Source organism: Cibotium barometz, chromosome 2 (assembly GCF_041138505.1).
Source record: "Cibotium barometz isolate CiBa-2024 chromosome 2, ASM4113850v1, whole genome shotgun sequence".
Classification (NCBI taxonomy): domain Eukaryota; kingdom Viridiplantae; phylum Streptophyta; class Polypodiopsida; order Cyatheales; family Cibotiaceae; genus Cibotium; species Cibotium barometz.
The window spans coordinates 38,737,883-38,753,003 of NC_141047.1; the positions used below are offsets into that span (position 1 = coordinate 38,737,883).

At 43.2% G+C, this 15,121-nt stretch overlaps 1 protein-coding gene across 3 annotated transcripts in view; it reads left to right on the top strand.

The window, feature by feature from the left end:
* The window catches only part of LOC147641040 (regulatory-associated protein of TOR 1-like), a 133,256-nt gene that overhangs the window by 13,867 nt on the left and 104,268 nt on the right, over nt 1-15,121 (top strand). For 2 of the 3 annotated variants that reach the window (XR_015268790.1, XM_086817721.1), the window contains exon 2: nt 8,576-8,678. The exons of the other annotated variant lie outside the window; for it this stretch is intronic. Coding sequence is in view for 1 of the 2 variants with exons in the window: in XM_086817721.1 (XP_086673847.1) it covers nt 8,576-8,678 (103 nt within the window). In the remaining variant the exon portion in view is untranslated. The remainder of the gene's footprint in view (nt 1-8,575; nt 8,679-15,121) is intronic. 3 annotated transcript variants of the gene reach the window in all.

Here is a 15,121-nt window from a genome sequence, read left to right on the forward strand (position 1 = left end):
ATATATATATATATATATTATATATATATATATATATATATATATATATATATATATTATATATATATATATATATTATATATATATATATATATATTATATATATATATATATATATTATATATGTATCCAAAAAAAAAACACAAAAGCTAAAGCAAAAGCTAAGCCTAGCTTTTCGAGATTTTTTTTGGCTTTTGGGAAACCTTTATAAACCCCTCTAGTGGGCTTCTTGCCACACATCTCTCGAGTTCTCAAGTTTTCAAGCTCTCAAGCTCTCGAGTTCGCTCGCACTTTCATTGTGCAAAGATCGAATTTTCTCTTTACGTACCCTCTTCACGATGTCGACCCAAGAATCAGAGTTGGAGCCCCTCATGGAACGCGAAGGCTTGCCGGCTACGGAAGGCACTGATGCCGATCTTTTTGACGAGTTTGTGTCAAAATCAGATTTCCAAGAGTTCAAAGTAGCTCTCGAAGCTTCTTCGACGGAACGTCAGACGCAAATCGCAGCCCAGATGCAGGCTTTGCAGAACTCCATCGCTCTATTGACCACTACCCTCTCTACTTTCTCGGGAATGGATACCTTGGCTTCAGCTTTAGGCCCCAATATTACTCCGGAACCGTTCGGGGGCGAGCAAAAGCAGAGAACCAAGGAGATCGTGGACACTTGGCTACACAAGTGGCAAGTTCACTTTCAGTTTCATCCATATGATGATGGAAAGAAGATACAGTTAGCAGCAGGTTTCCTGTCCGGCAAAGCTTTGCTTTGGTGGAAGGAACTGAACCCAAAGCCAACGACTTGGGCACAATTTGAAGATATTTTCAAGAAAGAATTCCTCAAGAAAGAGGATGATTATGATGTTGTTGTCCGGTTTTCAGCTTTGACCCTGACCTCGCAGCACCTCACTTATGAGGTCTACCTCCAGAAGTTTCGTGACTTGCAGATGAAGGCTACAAAGATGGATCCCACTACTCTTTTGGGGTTTTTCGTAGCTGGTTTACCCGACTCGTACCGATTACAGGTTAAAAATAACAAATGTAAAACTTTGGACGAGGCCATTCATTCAGCTCGTATCTATGATGATACGATGGTCTCTTCCAAGTCGAAACCCGTTACCGAGCAGGGGAACAAGCAGAAAAGAAAGTTCTCCGCACCTATGGCTAACACGACTGAAGGCAAGTCTTCGGACCAACCTTTGAAGAATACAAGTTCGACACCAGCGAAGAAGAAACGACTCCTTAGGGCTTTAAAGCTCAAGAAGGAAGGACGTTGTTTTATCTGCGAAGAAAAAGGACACATGCGTAATGAGTGCCCGAAGCAAAAGGGTACTAAGTCAAACGCAGGACCCAAGCCAAAGGCAGCTAACCAATTGTCTTTGACAGGTACGTCAATTACTGTACTTTCTCGCCCTGGTACTTGTTCTGATTGTCTGTTCAATTCTAAAGTATTTGGCATGCATGATCTTCTCCGAGTTTATGGAGAAGTGAATGGCCATAAAATTCACATTCTTTTAGACCCTGGGAGTTCGCATAACTTTGTTAACTACAAACTTGTGCAGAAATTGAGTCTTGATACGACACTCAGCGACCATACCTATGAGGTACGCCTACCCGCGGGAAGGCAAGTTTGGGATCGCAAGGTGGAGATGCTTCCAATCTAGATTCAGGACTACAAAGATATTCTGGAATGCTATGTTATGCATCTGGAAAATGTAGACTTGTTATTAGGGATTGAGTGGTTTAAGACTCTTGACGTCCAGATAGATTGGTCTAGTCATATTTTTTCTTTTCATTATAGGGACACGAAGTATAGTATTTTAGGTGATTGTATTCATCCCTCTCAGGGACCTCTTGTAAATACTATTGATTTTGGAAATATAATGGATTCTTCTTTGTATACCGCTTTCCATTGTGTCTTGATTCCACTTTCTTCTTTTCTCATCCCTTCATTGGATGTGAATGAATTAAGTGTGTTTGAAAGCAAAGAATTACAGAAGATACTTGATTCGTTTCAAGATGTATTTCCTAAGGAATTGCCATCGGGCTTACCACCTGAACGGGCAGTAGATCATCGTATTGACTTGATCCCTGGTGCTCATCCTGTGAGTATTCCACCTTATAGGATGAGCCAAGCTGAGGAAGATGAGTTGGCTAAACAACTCGAAGATTATTTGAGGATGGGCCAGATCCGTTCAAGTAAATCACCTTGGGGTGCACCTGTGTTGCTTAGGAGGAAGAAGGACAATACTTGGAGAATGTGTATAGATTACAAAAGATTGAACAAGCTGACAATTAAGAACCGTTATACTCTCCCTAGATCAGATGACCTAATTGACTGGTTAGCAGGAGCGAAATATTTCACGAAGATAGATTTACGTACTGGCTATCACCAGATACGTATTCATGAAAGGCATGTCGAAAGAACCGCCTTTTGGACTAGGTATGGCCATTACGAGTTTCTCGTATTACCTTTTGGGTTAACCAATGCTCCAGCCACTTTCCAGCAAATGATGAACGATCTTTTTCGTGAACATTTGGGGAAATTTGTGGTGGTGTTCCTGGATGATATTTTGATTTATAGCCGTACTCTTGAGGATCATGTCAGACACCTCACGATTGTCTTATCTATTTTAAGACAGAATCGACTATATGCTAAATTGACTAAATGTGAGTTCTTTATGACCGACATCATTTACTTGGGACACAAGATCACTAGAGATGGATTGAGCATTGACTATGACCGAGTTTAGAAGGTTTTGGACTGGCCTATACCGCGAATAGTGAAACAACTTCGTTCTTTTCTCGGTTTTGTTGTTTTTCTTAGGAAATCTGTACGGGAGTACTCTCAGCTCACACTACCGATGACCGACTTATTGAAAGGTCGTGGACGTAAGTCCAATCAGCCTATCACTTGGAATAACGATTTGGATATGGCCTTCAGACTTTTGAAAGATAAAGTCAAGGAAGCACCTATCTTAGCATTGCCTGATCCTAGTCGGCCTTATGTTCTTAAAACTGATGCCAGTGACTATGCTATCGGGGCTGCTTTATTTCAAGATGGTAGACCGGTTGCTTTTGCAAGTAAAAAGCTAGACGACATTCAATCTCGTTGGCCAACCCTTGAGAAGGAGCTTTATGCTGTGATTCATGCTCTCAAGGTTTGGAGACATTATTTATATGGCTCCAAGTTTGTGGTATTGACTGATCATCAGTCAATCAAGTATGTGTGTGATGCGGATGACTTGAGAGGCAGGAAAGCTCGTTGGGCAGAGTTAATGCAAGATTTTGATTTTGAGATCCGTTATCGGAAAGAGTCCATGAATAATATTGCAGATGCGCTTAGTCGGATTAGAGAGGTGAATACTTTGTCGTTCACCGAGATTTCTACTGACTTATTTCAGTCATTGAGAGGGCTTTGCAGGACTGATAGTTATTTTGGTCCATTTTGGCAGAAGATCCAAGACGGGAGCTCATTGATTGACCAAGACTCGGTGACTGAGCAGTCTACCATTCAGGCTGCAGGAGGTCAGTGGATGATTCGGAATGGTTTGCTATTCCGTAATGACAAAATTTGTGTACCACAGATCCCGGACATTAGGTCCAAGATTCTGAAGAGTGTCACGACGCACCTTCTGCTGGATACCCTGGGGTACACAGGACACTATCATTAGTGAAACACACTTTTTATTGGCCGAAGATGAAAGGGTATGTAGAAGATTATGTTCTCAAGTGTCAGATTTGTCAGGCAACTAAAGCTGAACGCTTTAGACAGGTTGGGTTGTTGCATCCTTTGCAAATCCCAGGTAATAAGTGGGAAAGTATTTCCATGGATTTTATTACCGGATTGCCAAGAACACATCAAGGCCACGATTCTATTTGGGTTGTGGTAGATCGCTTGACAAAAATGGCTAGATTTTTACTGACCCGGAAGACTATTAAGGCTACGCAATTAGCTCGGCAGTTTATCGAGCAATTGTTTAGACTGTACGGATTACCGCAGGACATAGTCAGTGATAGGGACTCTAAGTTTACGAGTGATTTTTGGAAACTTGTTTTCGAGAAGTTGGAAACAACTTTGAATTTGAGTTTCTTTGATCATCCTCAATCTGATGGCCAGACTGAAAGAGTGAATCAGATTTTGGAGGATATGCTTTGAGCATATGTATCCAAAAGACAAAGTTCATGGGAGGATTATCTTCCTATGTTAGAATTTGCATATAACAGTACTAAGCATACGAGTACAGGGTTTAGTCCTTTCATGCTTATGTACGGTTTTCAACCAAGATCACCTGTTACAGTAGGATTCTCAGGACTTCAGCATGATGCAGCACGTAATTTTTTGAAAGATATGCAGGAAATGTTACAAGTTGCAAAGGAATCTATTAGAAGTGCTCAAGACCGAGACACGTTTTATTCTAATAATAGACATCGTTCACCCAGAGAGTTCTCTAAAGGAACGATGGTGTATTTGCGAGTTCCGAAAGATTCCTACGAACAGGTAGATCTCCGAAATTATCCCCTAGATACTGTGGACCATTTCGTGTTTCACGACGGATTGGTTCAGTTGCATATGAATTGGATTTGCCTTCTCATGTGAAAGTTCATCCTGTATTTCATGTCAGTAGACTTAAGGAAGTACTGGGTGGAGCAGATCAGTTAGTTACTCCTCAAGAAATTATAGATGTCCAAGACATGACATTTGTTCCGCACGAACCTGAAAGGATTCTTGGATTTCGTGAACGAAGATTGCGTCATACGCTTATCACGGAATACAAGATCAAGTGGAAGGATCGTGTTGAGGAGGACGCTACATGGGAGACATTGACTTCTCTTCAGAGAGATTACCCTGGCTTTTTAGTGAGCTCAGGAGTGAGCTCTTAGAGGAAGGGGAGTATGCCATGTGCACAGTGGGTATCTACCGTGTGCTATACGCATGCAAGACTAGTTTCAAGGCTTGGGGAAGCTTGGAACTAGGCAGGCTGATTGACGAGCTGAGTTAGGGAAATACTAACGGGCGGACACCCAAGTATGGACGGGCGAGCGGCCAAGTGTGGACGCTCGATGACCGGCCAAGAGCCTATAAAAGGGTGGCCAAGGTTAGTTATTGTAATATAGAGAGTCTCGCGAGTTTGTGAGAGCTCTATGGGCTTGGAGCCTGGATCTAGTGCAGACGTGCACCTGCTTTATGCAGCCGAGGCCGGCAGCAGTCTCGAGGCCCGCGAGAGCAGCTTCGTGGCGGTATGGGACGTCGCGAGGAGGAGATTGGTCGGTACGTCAACCTAGTTAGCTCAGCTCGTGGCTCGGTGGGGACAGCCAAGACTGTGGGCTCGCCCACGGCTGTCATGGTTGGGAGGTGAGTCAGGCCTGCACCCCCTTGCTTGTTTGTTGTTCGTTTGTTTGCAGGATTCGAGTTCGAACCAAGATCGATCACGAGGGAAGATCCGTAGGGATTTGACACATTGTGACTAGCACAATGCCACATTTTTAAAAGGTCAAGGCATCTTGTAGGAAGCAAGTGAAGTTGCCTCAGCCATTGCCCAATGCACAATGGGTGTCCGTCAGGCTTGGTGAAGCCAACTCTTTCAGTAGTTTGGTGATTCGATTGAGTATATCTTAGGGTATTTGACCCTTGTGAGGAAGTATGAGAAAAGTCAAAAAGTAAGAGAGAGAGAATATTCCTTTTAAAAAGTGAAACTAGGGGGGGTATGGCTGATGTGGCAAGGCAAAAAATAGGGGTCATCATAGCCTTTGTCTCCCTTAAGCCCAGCTTTTTAGGAATCCTTAGGAGGTCCTTTTTGGGTCCAAAAAATTCCTAATGTTCTTAGAGGGTCCGTTTTTTAGTCCAAATTTTGTCTAATGCGACAAGACAACTTTTTCCAGCCAGTTCACTGTCAATCAGTGGAATGTCTTCACTTGGAAAAAAATCCACAAAACTTTGTGACAAATAGGTGGGCCTCTGTGAGACAAGTACTCTAATGCAAACATGAATATTGTACTATAGCAAACAATATGAATGCAAAAAGAACATCTTTCAATAGATCAAACTTTTTTAAATGGTGAAGTAGGCTGAAAAATTCTCGATAGAAGGTTTGAAAGTGTAAGTCATAATAAAAAGTGTGGTAATATTTGCCTAACAATGGCAAGTGCAAAACATGCTTCAAAACAAACATGAGAAATCCCAGCTATAACAATGTCATAATTTTTTGGAAGCACATGGTTTGCCAGACTTCATTTCACCATGAGCACTTGTATACTGTGCTTTGGATTTTTTTGCAAGTGTAACCTATTTTGTGTGCACTTTCTTTTCTTTCTTCTTACTTTTCTTGTGCAGCAAGTGCTCTAATGGTGAATCATCTCCTACTTTCTTGTTCAAATCAGCCTTATCTTAACCTCCTCTCGCGCTCCCATGCACTTTTGAAAATAGGTTTGGCTTTAGACATGGCTCCCACATGCTTGTTGAACTCACGCTTCTCTTGGCCTTTGAACATAAAGTATTTCTCATCATTCATGGCAGGTTTGGGTAGTGAAGCATCTCCCACCTTGTTCTACTTTGAGGGATTCACTTACAATAAAGGGGGACATCACCTGCATGCATGAACCTCACGAAAACCCCCTATATATGATGCTCATAAGATAATAACACCCCCTATTTAAGGTTATAAGGATACCTTAAAAAATGACTGTCACCCCCTTCCTTATATCTATGTTTTTTTCTCTAGCATTTACACACCCCCTCTCCTTAGATTATAGTTAAGCTTGAGAGACACGGTCTTTAGGGCATGCAACACAAGTACGTAGATTTTGTATGGACTCGAGTGGTAAAAGCTATAGGACCTAGTAACTATTTAGTGCATGATGGTTGGTTCTTTTATGAAGACTGATTATGCGTGCTAAAGAATCATTAAACAATGCTATTCCATGACCATTTGAGTCTCGTTTGACTTTGATGATTTGTCATTTGTCCAAAGCTAATTGTATGTCTAAGTCCTATGAGGGAGTGTTGGAGTCGAGTTGGCGTAGGAAGCCTATACTAAACATGCCAATAAACATTGTCGAGACATGGAGTTTGCCAAGAGCGATTGGGTGTATCTTCGCATTATAAAGCATTACGTGATATAGGTGGGCAAATGATTCTTATAGTTATCTTTTTTAAGCTTTGGCCCATTTCCCATTGTCCAAATCATCAATGATGTCTCCATAAAGCTCCATCTTTCGCCAAGTTTGACTATGCACAGCGTGTTTCATGCCAGTTTCTTGAAGCCATGCGTTGGATTGCTTTTTACTGCTGTTCGTAATGAACACTCTTGTCAATGTGCTAGGGTTTTCACAGATAGAAAGAAGAGCAATAGAATGAAACACATACAACACACACGAGTCCTAAACTAGTGTCTGTAATATGTACAAGAAGAAAGTGTTACAACTGAATCTCTAGTACAAAAAAGTGATCAAGAAATGAAGACATCAATTCACGGCTGGCCAGCCTACGTGTAGAGAAATACTAAGATCCGACAAAGGATTTGACATGTTTGGACACGTTTAACAGGTTCGTGGAATTCTGTCTGCAATTGATTCAGCAAAGAGGAAGTCTGTACATTTTAGACAAATCAGGTCCAATTCATTGTAGAACTGGCCACTATCATTGAAGCATTGGTGTTACTGCAAAAGTATGAACCCATTGTTTCTCAATATGTCAAGTAAAGCCAGCCCTCTTCTACGCGACAGACCCTTCAATGCAAGAAAGAAAAACATGAAAAGTATGGCTGCCAAGAATTGGAAAAGAATTTGTTTGGGTTATTTTGTAGATCAATTTCGTGCATAGAAAGGTGGCCTATATAAAGGAGTGCGGCTGTTGTGTAGGCACGTCTTCAAAATATCCAAGTTTTTTTTTGGGTGTTGATTAAGGGCCATCGTTAGGATTTAGACATATATTTAGATTTGCCCTGATTTGGATTAGATTCTACCATATTTGGGTTACTGTGTAGAAACCCTCAAAAGTGAGTCGTTGGTGCAGAGTCTAGGAAATTAAGGAGAAGAAATAACCCATTCTTTGCTTAACCAGTTTTGGATGCGTGAGCCATCTATCAAAGCTATTTAAGCTACTTCCATTGGATATATTTATTTGAGATTATGCATGATCTTATCAAAGCTATTTAAGCTACTTCCATTGGATATATTTATTTGAGATTATGCATGATCTTATCAATACGGTCGGCTGTACTGGATGATAATTAAATCCTAGCTCTGATTGCTTGTTTTCCTGAGTTTCTTAGTATGTTTGTTAGGACTTGGTGTTACTGGAGTGCCCTTGCCTAGCATGGTTGTTGCAAAGAACTTCAAATATTTCTTTTTTTGGGGGTGGGGGTGCGGGGCGAATTGTGATCCCTAGTTCTATGTATTGCATGCATACTGTCTGTATTATTGTATATGTTACTTGTGAGCGGTTTTGATTCTATTTGTGTACATGAATTAATTACTACTGACTTACGTATTCCGTTTAATGTGCTCACTTTTCTTGTTGCTTTACTTATGCGGTTGGTTCTTGGACCGTATGTGTAAGCTGCTGTTCTACGTTTTGCAGATGAAGACAGGGTCCGTGGCTTTGGTATTATGCCTGAACATTGGTGTGGATCCTCCGGACATAATAAAAATTTCTCCTTGTGCACGAATGGAATGTTGGATAGGTAGTTCTCTGTGTGCGTGTGCGTGCGTAGGCCTTCATTTTTGTGTGAGACTAAGCTAGGTCAGGTTTATCAGTATGTCCTACAGAGAAACAAATTGCTTTTCTGGCAATGCCATTTCATAAGTTTGAATTTAAGGAAATCTGAAGCATTATAATTAGAAATGTGTAACATGTGGAAACTTTGTAGATCTTACTTGTTGGTTTGCAGATAGGAACCAAGGTGCGTTAACTTACGAGAGAGAGAGAGAGAGAGAGAGAGAGAGAGAAGGGAGAAGTGCACGATTCACAAGATGGTCAATACCCACTGAAGGCCCCCCTCCATGAATGGAGTATTTGCTTGATTACTGCAGATATGAATGAGTACAAGAAACTGGGCTGAATCTGCGCAGGGACTGACCTTACCTCGTGTTTTCCTCAAGGCGGAGCATACAAACTTGTGCACAATGGCTGGAAGACCAGGCTGAAACTGGTTGAATGCTGGGGTGCGTTTTCTGGATCTTCAGGTGCTGCATTTGCCTTGTGGGGGTGCCAATGGGTGCGCTAGCTTTTAATCATGAAATGTGGGAGAGAGGGCGCTACCTGTCTATATATAGGGGGTTGCGGGGTGCAAGTTGGCTGCTGGACCCGCATGTCGGGCTGGTCGGACTGCCCTCAGTCTTCGTAGAGTGGCTTATGGGCCTCAAAACTGGCTGTCCTTGGGTGCCTAAATTGCCCACCTGCCCTGTCACAAGGGTGCCCACAAGGTTGTCCATGGCCCGTAAAAAGTGCACACACTTCTCCCTTCGTATTGGTTGCTACTGGTACCTAGACATGGGTTCGTATGCAATCAAGACACCCCTACATATCTAGACATAGGCTGGGGTCGCCTAGGACACTCGATATCCGTTAATAAGCTTCCCTGCACTGTCTATATATAGGGGGTTTTTTCAGCCCAAAAATAGCACCTAAACAGTGCTGAAACAGCATTGTATTGAAGAGGTTATTACCCTCTTCCGTCCCTGCTTTGGTGTAGGAACCAACTACACCTGTTCCTGTTCAAGGAGGCAACTAACCTTTGCATATAAGCATGAAATTCACACAACTGTACCTGATTTTATCTGATGAGAGCATTTCCATAGTCTGCAAGAGAGAGAAAGAAAGAAAGAAAGAAAGAAAGAAAGAAAGATTTTATTAACGTCTTCCAAAAGACCGAACTCGGCCTATGAGACAAATCGGAGTACATGTATGGGGTATCCTCTGTCATCCCAACAAAATGAAAAAGTACTGAATAAAAAAGCTGAATCTGGGTGTGTAGGGGATGGAGCTCTATTACTAGGAGAATGCAAAGCTATATGCATGGAGTATACAATCATGATATGCAACCTAGCTAGCTCCATCCTGTACCATACTGGGGGTATAAAATGGTATACATCAGTGAAGGGGGTGTCCACAGCTCTCTGAAGAACATGCCTGGGTGTGCTCTGAAGCGAGCCAGTCGCTCCTCACCCTCTCTATGAAACTGAGCTCTGATCTCTGTCATCTCTCTCTGGTATAGGCGTGGTGTCCTCTAGAGAGAGAGAGGCTGTGGGGAGCAAGCTCAACCCTCAATTCATGAGTTGTAGGGCAAGGGAGTGCACCACCATAGCTGTTTTTCCTGCAACAAAACCACACGATGGCTGCAAATGAGCCTCCTCTTCTCAATGAGGAAAATGCACCAAAATTTGACACTTGGCACATTTTTAAGCCTTTTCCACATGCAATCTTCCAGGCTAAAAATCTCCTGACTGGTTCACATTCTCACAACAGTCCTTTGTTAGCTTTTGGTCCCCTTGACATTCCGCACAAACTGACGCGAACACTTTTCAATTCCGACACTGCCAAAAATAGCAGTTCCCTAGATTTTAGGGATGATGTCATTTGCATTCCTTCTGGTCTCCTGACCATCTTTGACCACTATGGTCACTTCAAAATTTGCTTAGAATTCAAGATACATTCACATTTCGGTGGCGGCCACTTACTAGTGTAAACCGACCTATACCCTCATTCAGTGGCCATGTCCTGGACACTGTCATTCATCTTTCAGTGCCCATGTCCTGGACACTGTCCTTCATCTTTCAGTGCAGTTCTCAGGCTTAGCCAACCACTGGTCCAAAGTCCCACTGGCTGACCCATTCTGACATTGCAACGGTCCAAGCCCTTCCAAGAGATCCCGGGGGAAAGCAACAGCAACCAAAGAGAAAGAAAAGAAAAATATATATATTTATAAAGAAATGTAAATAAAGAAAACAACTGCAAAAAGTTTCACCTCCTGGTGACATACCCCCCTCTTGAAAGAAGCAAGCGACCTCGATTGCAAGTCCACATGCAAACAGATGACACAGGACGATCACAAGATTTCCCAGGTGATTAGTGTCATCGCATGTATCTCCTGCGAACAGATGACACGGGGCGATGATAAGAATTCCCCACTACCATTTGTGTCATCGCAGGTTCAAGCCTTTCAAATACATGTTTCCGGATGCAACACAGGGCGATAGCACGTGTCCCCGCACTATTAGTGTCACAACACGTATAATCATTCATTGAAGTGTAACAGATACAACTTCAAAGCACTGAAAGTTCATTCATTGATTAAGTCATTGACAACAAATGTCAAAACTGTACATTGCCAAACATATAATACAAATGTACAGGTCATTCAAAATTCAGGTTCAAAAAGCAGAAATAATTGGGACAGACTCTCCTTTCAGCTTCACATCCAGAACATGAGTCTTGTCCCTATGTACAATTGTGATTTTCCTGTTGAAAGCATCCAACACTGCATGTTTCCTATGGCACCATGGAATTCCCAATAGGACATCACATCCTTCCAAGGGCATGATAAGAAACTCCTCTGTGTCGACATAACTCTGTATATGCATGCGAAGTTTGCCAAGTATAGGAGTGACAGGAACTGAATGCCGAGGGCATGCCAAATCAGCCTGTCCAACTGGTCCCATCTCTTCAGCACGAATTCCCAACTTGGCTGCCAACGCCGGTGAAATAAAGTTGGCTCAAGCACCAGGGTCAAAGAAAATCAGCACTGTAGCATCTCTGATTTTACCCCATGCTCTGCACAATTCTGTCGCATCATCACATGGCTGGTCACCAACCATGTCAGGTATCAATCCTGCACTCGGCATTGTCTTCTTCTTGGGTGGCCCTTGTTTATCCTCCGCATCTTTTGGTGGCTGTTGTGGACATTTTGCAGCCATATGCCGTTTCTGTTCACAGATGAAACATTTCCCAGCTTGCATCAATGCCTTTCTCTCTTCAAATGACTTGCCATATAGTGGCCTCTTCTGTCCTTTGTCTTGAGGTTCCTTCTTCACTGTGCTCTTAAAGCCACGTGAACCTCCCTGTAGCAATGCATTAGCCATGTTTGCATTCTCAATGAGCTGAGTCATATTAGAAACATTGGTCTTAATGCAATAATCCCTGATTTCTTTGGGCAAACCACAGCAATACTTCTCTATTTGCTCTGACAATGGCACTGTCCTGTAAGAAGTTACTGGCAAGAGTGCATCCCAAAACTTCTTATTGTACTCTTCCAGATTTGCACAATTAGCTGCATCCAGTTTGTGCCATGCTGTCATCACATCCGCTTCGAAGGTGTTTGTAAGCCATGCAAAAGAGAACTGCTGCTTGAATTTGACCCATGTAGCAGGTGCCTGTCCTTGCATCAACAATGAAGTCCACCACTGTAATGCATTACCTTTCAAAAAAGTAGCAGCCTTCCGCACCTTAGAAGACTCTGTAAAGTTACCCCCAGTGTATGCTGCATCAAACTGCTGAATAAAAGTCAGCGCTTTCAATTTGTCCTGCATCCCACTGAAAGTCTCAAACTTTACTGCTTGACCTCCTTCTTTGTAATCCTTTTGCACCTTTTCTGCATCAGTCCTTACTGCTCTTTGTCCACTAGGTTGAGAAAATTCAGCCACACTGACAGGTGCTGCGGGCCCCAAAGGTGGACTAAAATAAGTTTGAAATCCAGGCTGCACACCTATATTGGCATAAAGAGGGTTCACAGCTTCCATAGGCATTATTCCTGATGACCCTCTTGACATCAGTCCTGGCAAAACTGTGGGGGGCCTAGCCATGGCCTGGAAAACAGACCCACCACCAAAATAGCCGGGCTGGAAAGCAACGAATGGAGGAATGGTCGGCATGACCCTTTGCACATTACTTTCCTGGCCATTAAATGCATGTACCTGTGCCTGTGTAACATGCTGCACTGGATCAGCTGCCACTGCTGGTGTCTGCTCTACAAGCTGTGGCATCCTTGGCATTTGTTCCTGTGTTCCTGCTGAGATGATTCAGCCTGGGAATCCCCTGTCCTTGACTGCAAATACCTCATCATCTTGGGATTCTTCACCAACTGTTCAAAGGTACCAACCATGCTCAGGAGCTGCGCATGAAATAAATCCTCTTGTTCCTGTTCTTCCTCTAACAAGGCTGGCTGTACTACTGGCTCCATCCGAGCAGAGGCTGACACCTGGGCACCTGTCACCTCTATATGCTGTCTGCGAGTAGAAGAGGAACTCTCTTCGGCAGGGAGCTTGCCTTTCCCTTTGTCTGTCATACTGTCAACTGAAAGTTTAAGGGAACCTGTATCCAAAGAAAGAGACCGTACTCTTTCTCACCTGCAATCAGTTGTACCTCACTATGTGTGTCTCCTGTTCACCCAATCCAATCCGTGTCCGGGCTCTTGCAGAAAAGAGGACCCTGTCCCGGCAATGGAACCATAAAATTGGTCTATGGACACATAAAGCGGTAGTTCATTCACAAATAACCTGGACTTACTCAGACACACAATCACAGAATCCTCGCTCCCTCGCTCAACAACACATTGGCCCCGAAGTCCGGCGCTCCTTGCGGTATTTCTTTATTGTTAAAAAGGTTGGGAAATACAAAGCACAAGTGCAACAAAGCACTCTACATGCATCAGCTGAGTTTTACAAATTCTGGGAGAAATTTGCCAGCATAACTGCATTAAAACTGTTCCATAACATCTCAGAATGAGTCCCAACTGACAGGCTCACTTCCATAGGCATCAGGCTACCCAATGGAGTCCAAAACATCACAATTCAGCTTGCTGTAATTTTCTGCACAGACCTGTTCTCAGCTCTGTTTTCAGCCCAAAAACAGCACCTAAACAGTGCTGAAACAGCATTGTATTGAAGAGGTTATTACCCTCTTCCGTCCCTGCTTTGGTGTAGGAACCAACTACACCTGTTCCTGTTCAAGGAGGCAACTAACCTTTGCATATAAGCATGAAATTCACACAACTGCACCTGATTTTATCTGATGAGAGCATTTCCATAGTCTGCAAGAGAGAGAAAGAGAGAGAGAGGCTGTGGGGAGCAAGCTCAACCCTCAATTCATGAGTTGTAGGGCAAGGGAGTGCACCACCATAGCTGTTTTTCCTGCAACAAAACCACACGATGGCTGCAAATGAGCCTCCTCTTCCCAAATTCCCACGCTTCCCTCTTCTCAATGAGGAAAATGCACCAAAATTTGACACTTGGCACATTTTTAAGCCTTTTCCACATGCAATCTTCCAGGCTAAAAATCTCCTGATTGGTTCACATTCTCACAACAGTCCTTTGTCAGCTTTTGGTCCCCTTGACATTCCGCACAAACTGACGCGAACACTTTTCAATTCCGACACTGCCAAAAATAGCAGTTCCCTAGATTTTAGGGATGATGTCATTTGCATTCCTTCTGGTCTCCTGACCATCTTTGACCACTATGGTCACTTCAAAATTTGCTTAGAATTCAAGATACATTCACATTTCGGTGGCGGCCACTTACTAGTGTAAACCGACCTATACCCTCATTCAGTGGCCATGTCCTGGAAACTGTCATTCATCTTTCAGTGCCCATGTCCTGGACACTGTCCTTCATCTTTCAGTGCAGTTCTCAGGCTTAGCCAACCACTGGTCCAAAGTCCCACTGGCTGACCCATTCTGACATTGCAACGGTCCAAACCCTTCCAAGAGATCCCGGGGGAAAGCAACAGCAACCAAAGAGAAAGAAAAGAAAAATATATATATTTATAAAGAAATGTAAATAAAGAAAACAACTGCAAAAAGTTTCACCTCCTGGTGACAGTTGGGGGTGCAAGTTGGCTGCTGGACCAGCATGTCGGGCTGGTCGGACTGCCCCCAGTCTTTGTAGAGTGGCTTATGGGTCTCAAAACTGGCTGTCCTTGGGTGCATTCATTGCCCACCTGCCCTGTCACAAGGGTGCCCACAAGGTTGTCCATGGCCACACTTCTTCCTTTGTATTGGTTGCTACTGGTACCTAGAGATGGGTTTGTATGCAAGCAAGACACCCCTACTTATCTAGACATGGACTGGGGTTGCCTAGGACACTTGATATCCGTTAATAAGCTTCCCTACTCCCTGTCCATTATATATTGCT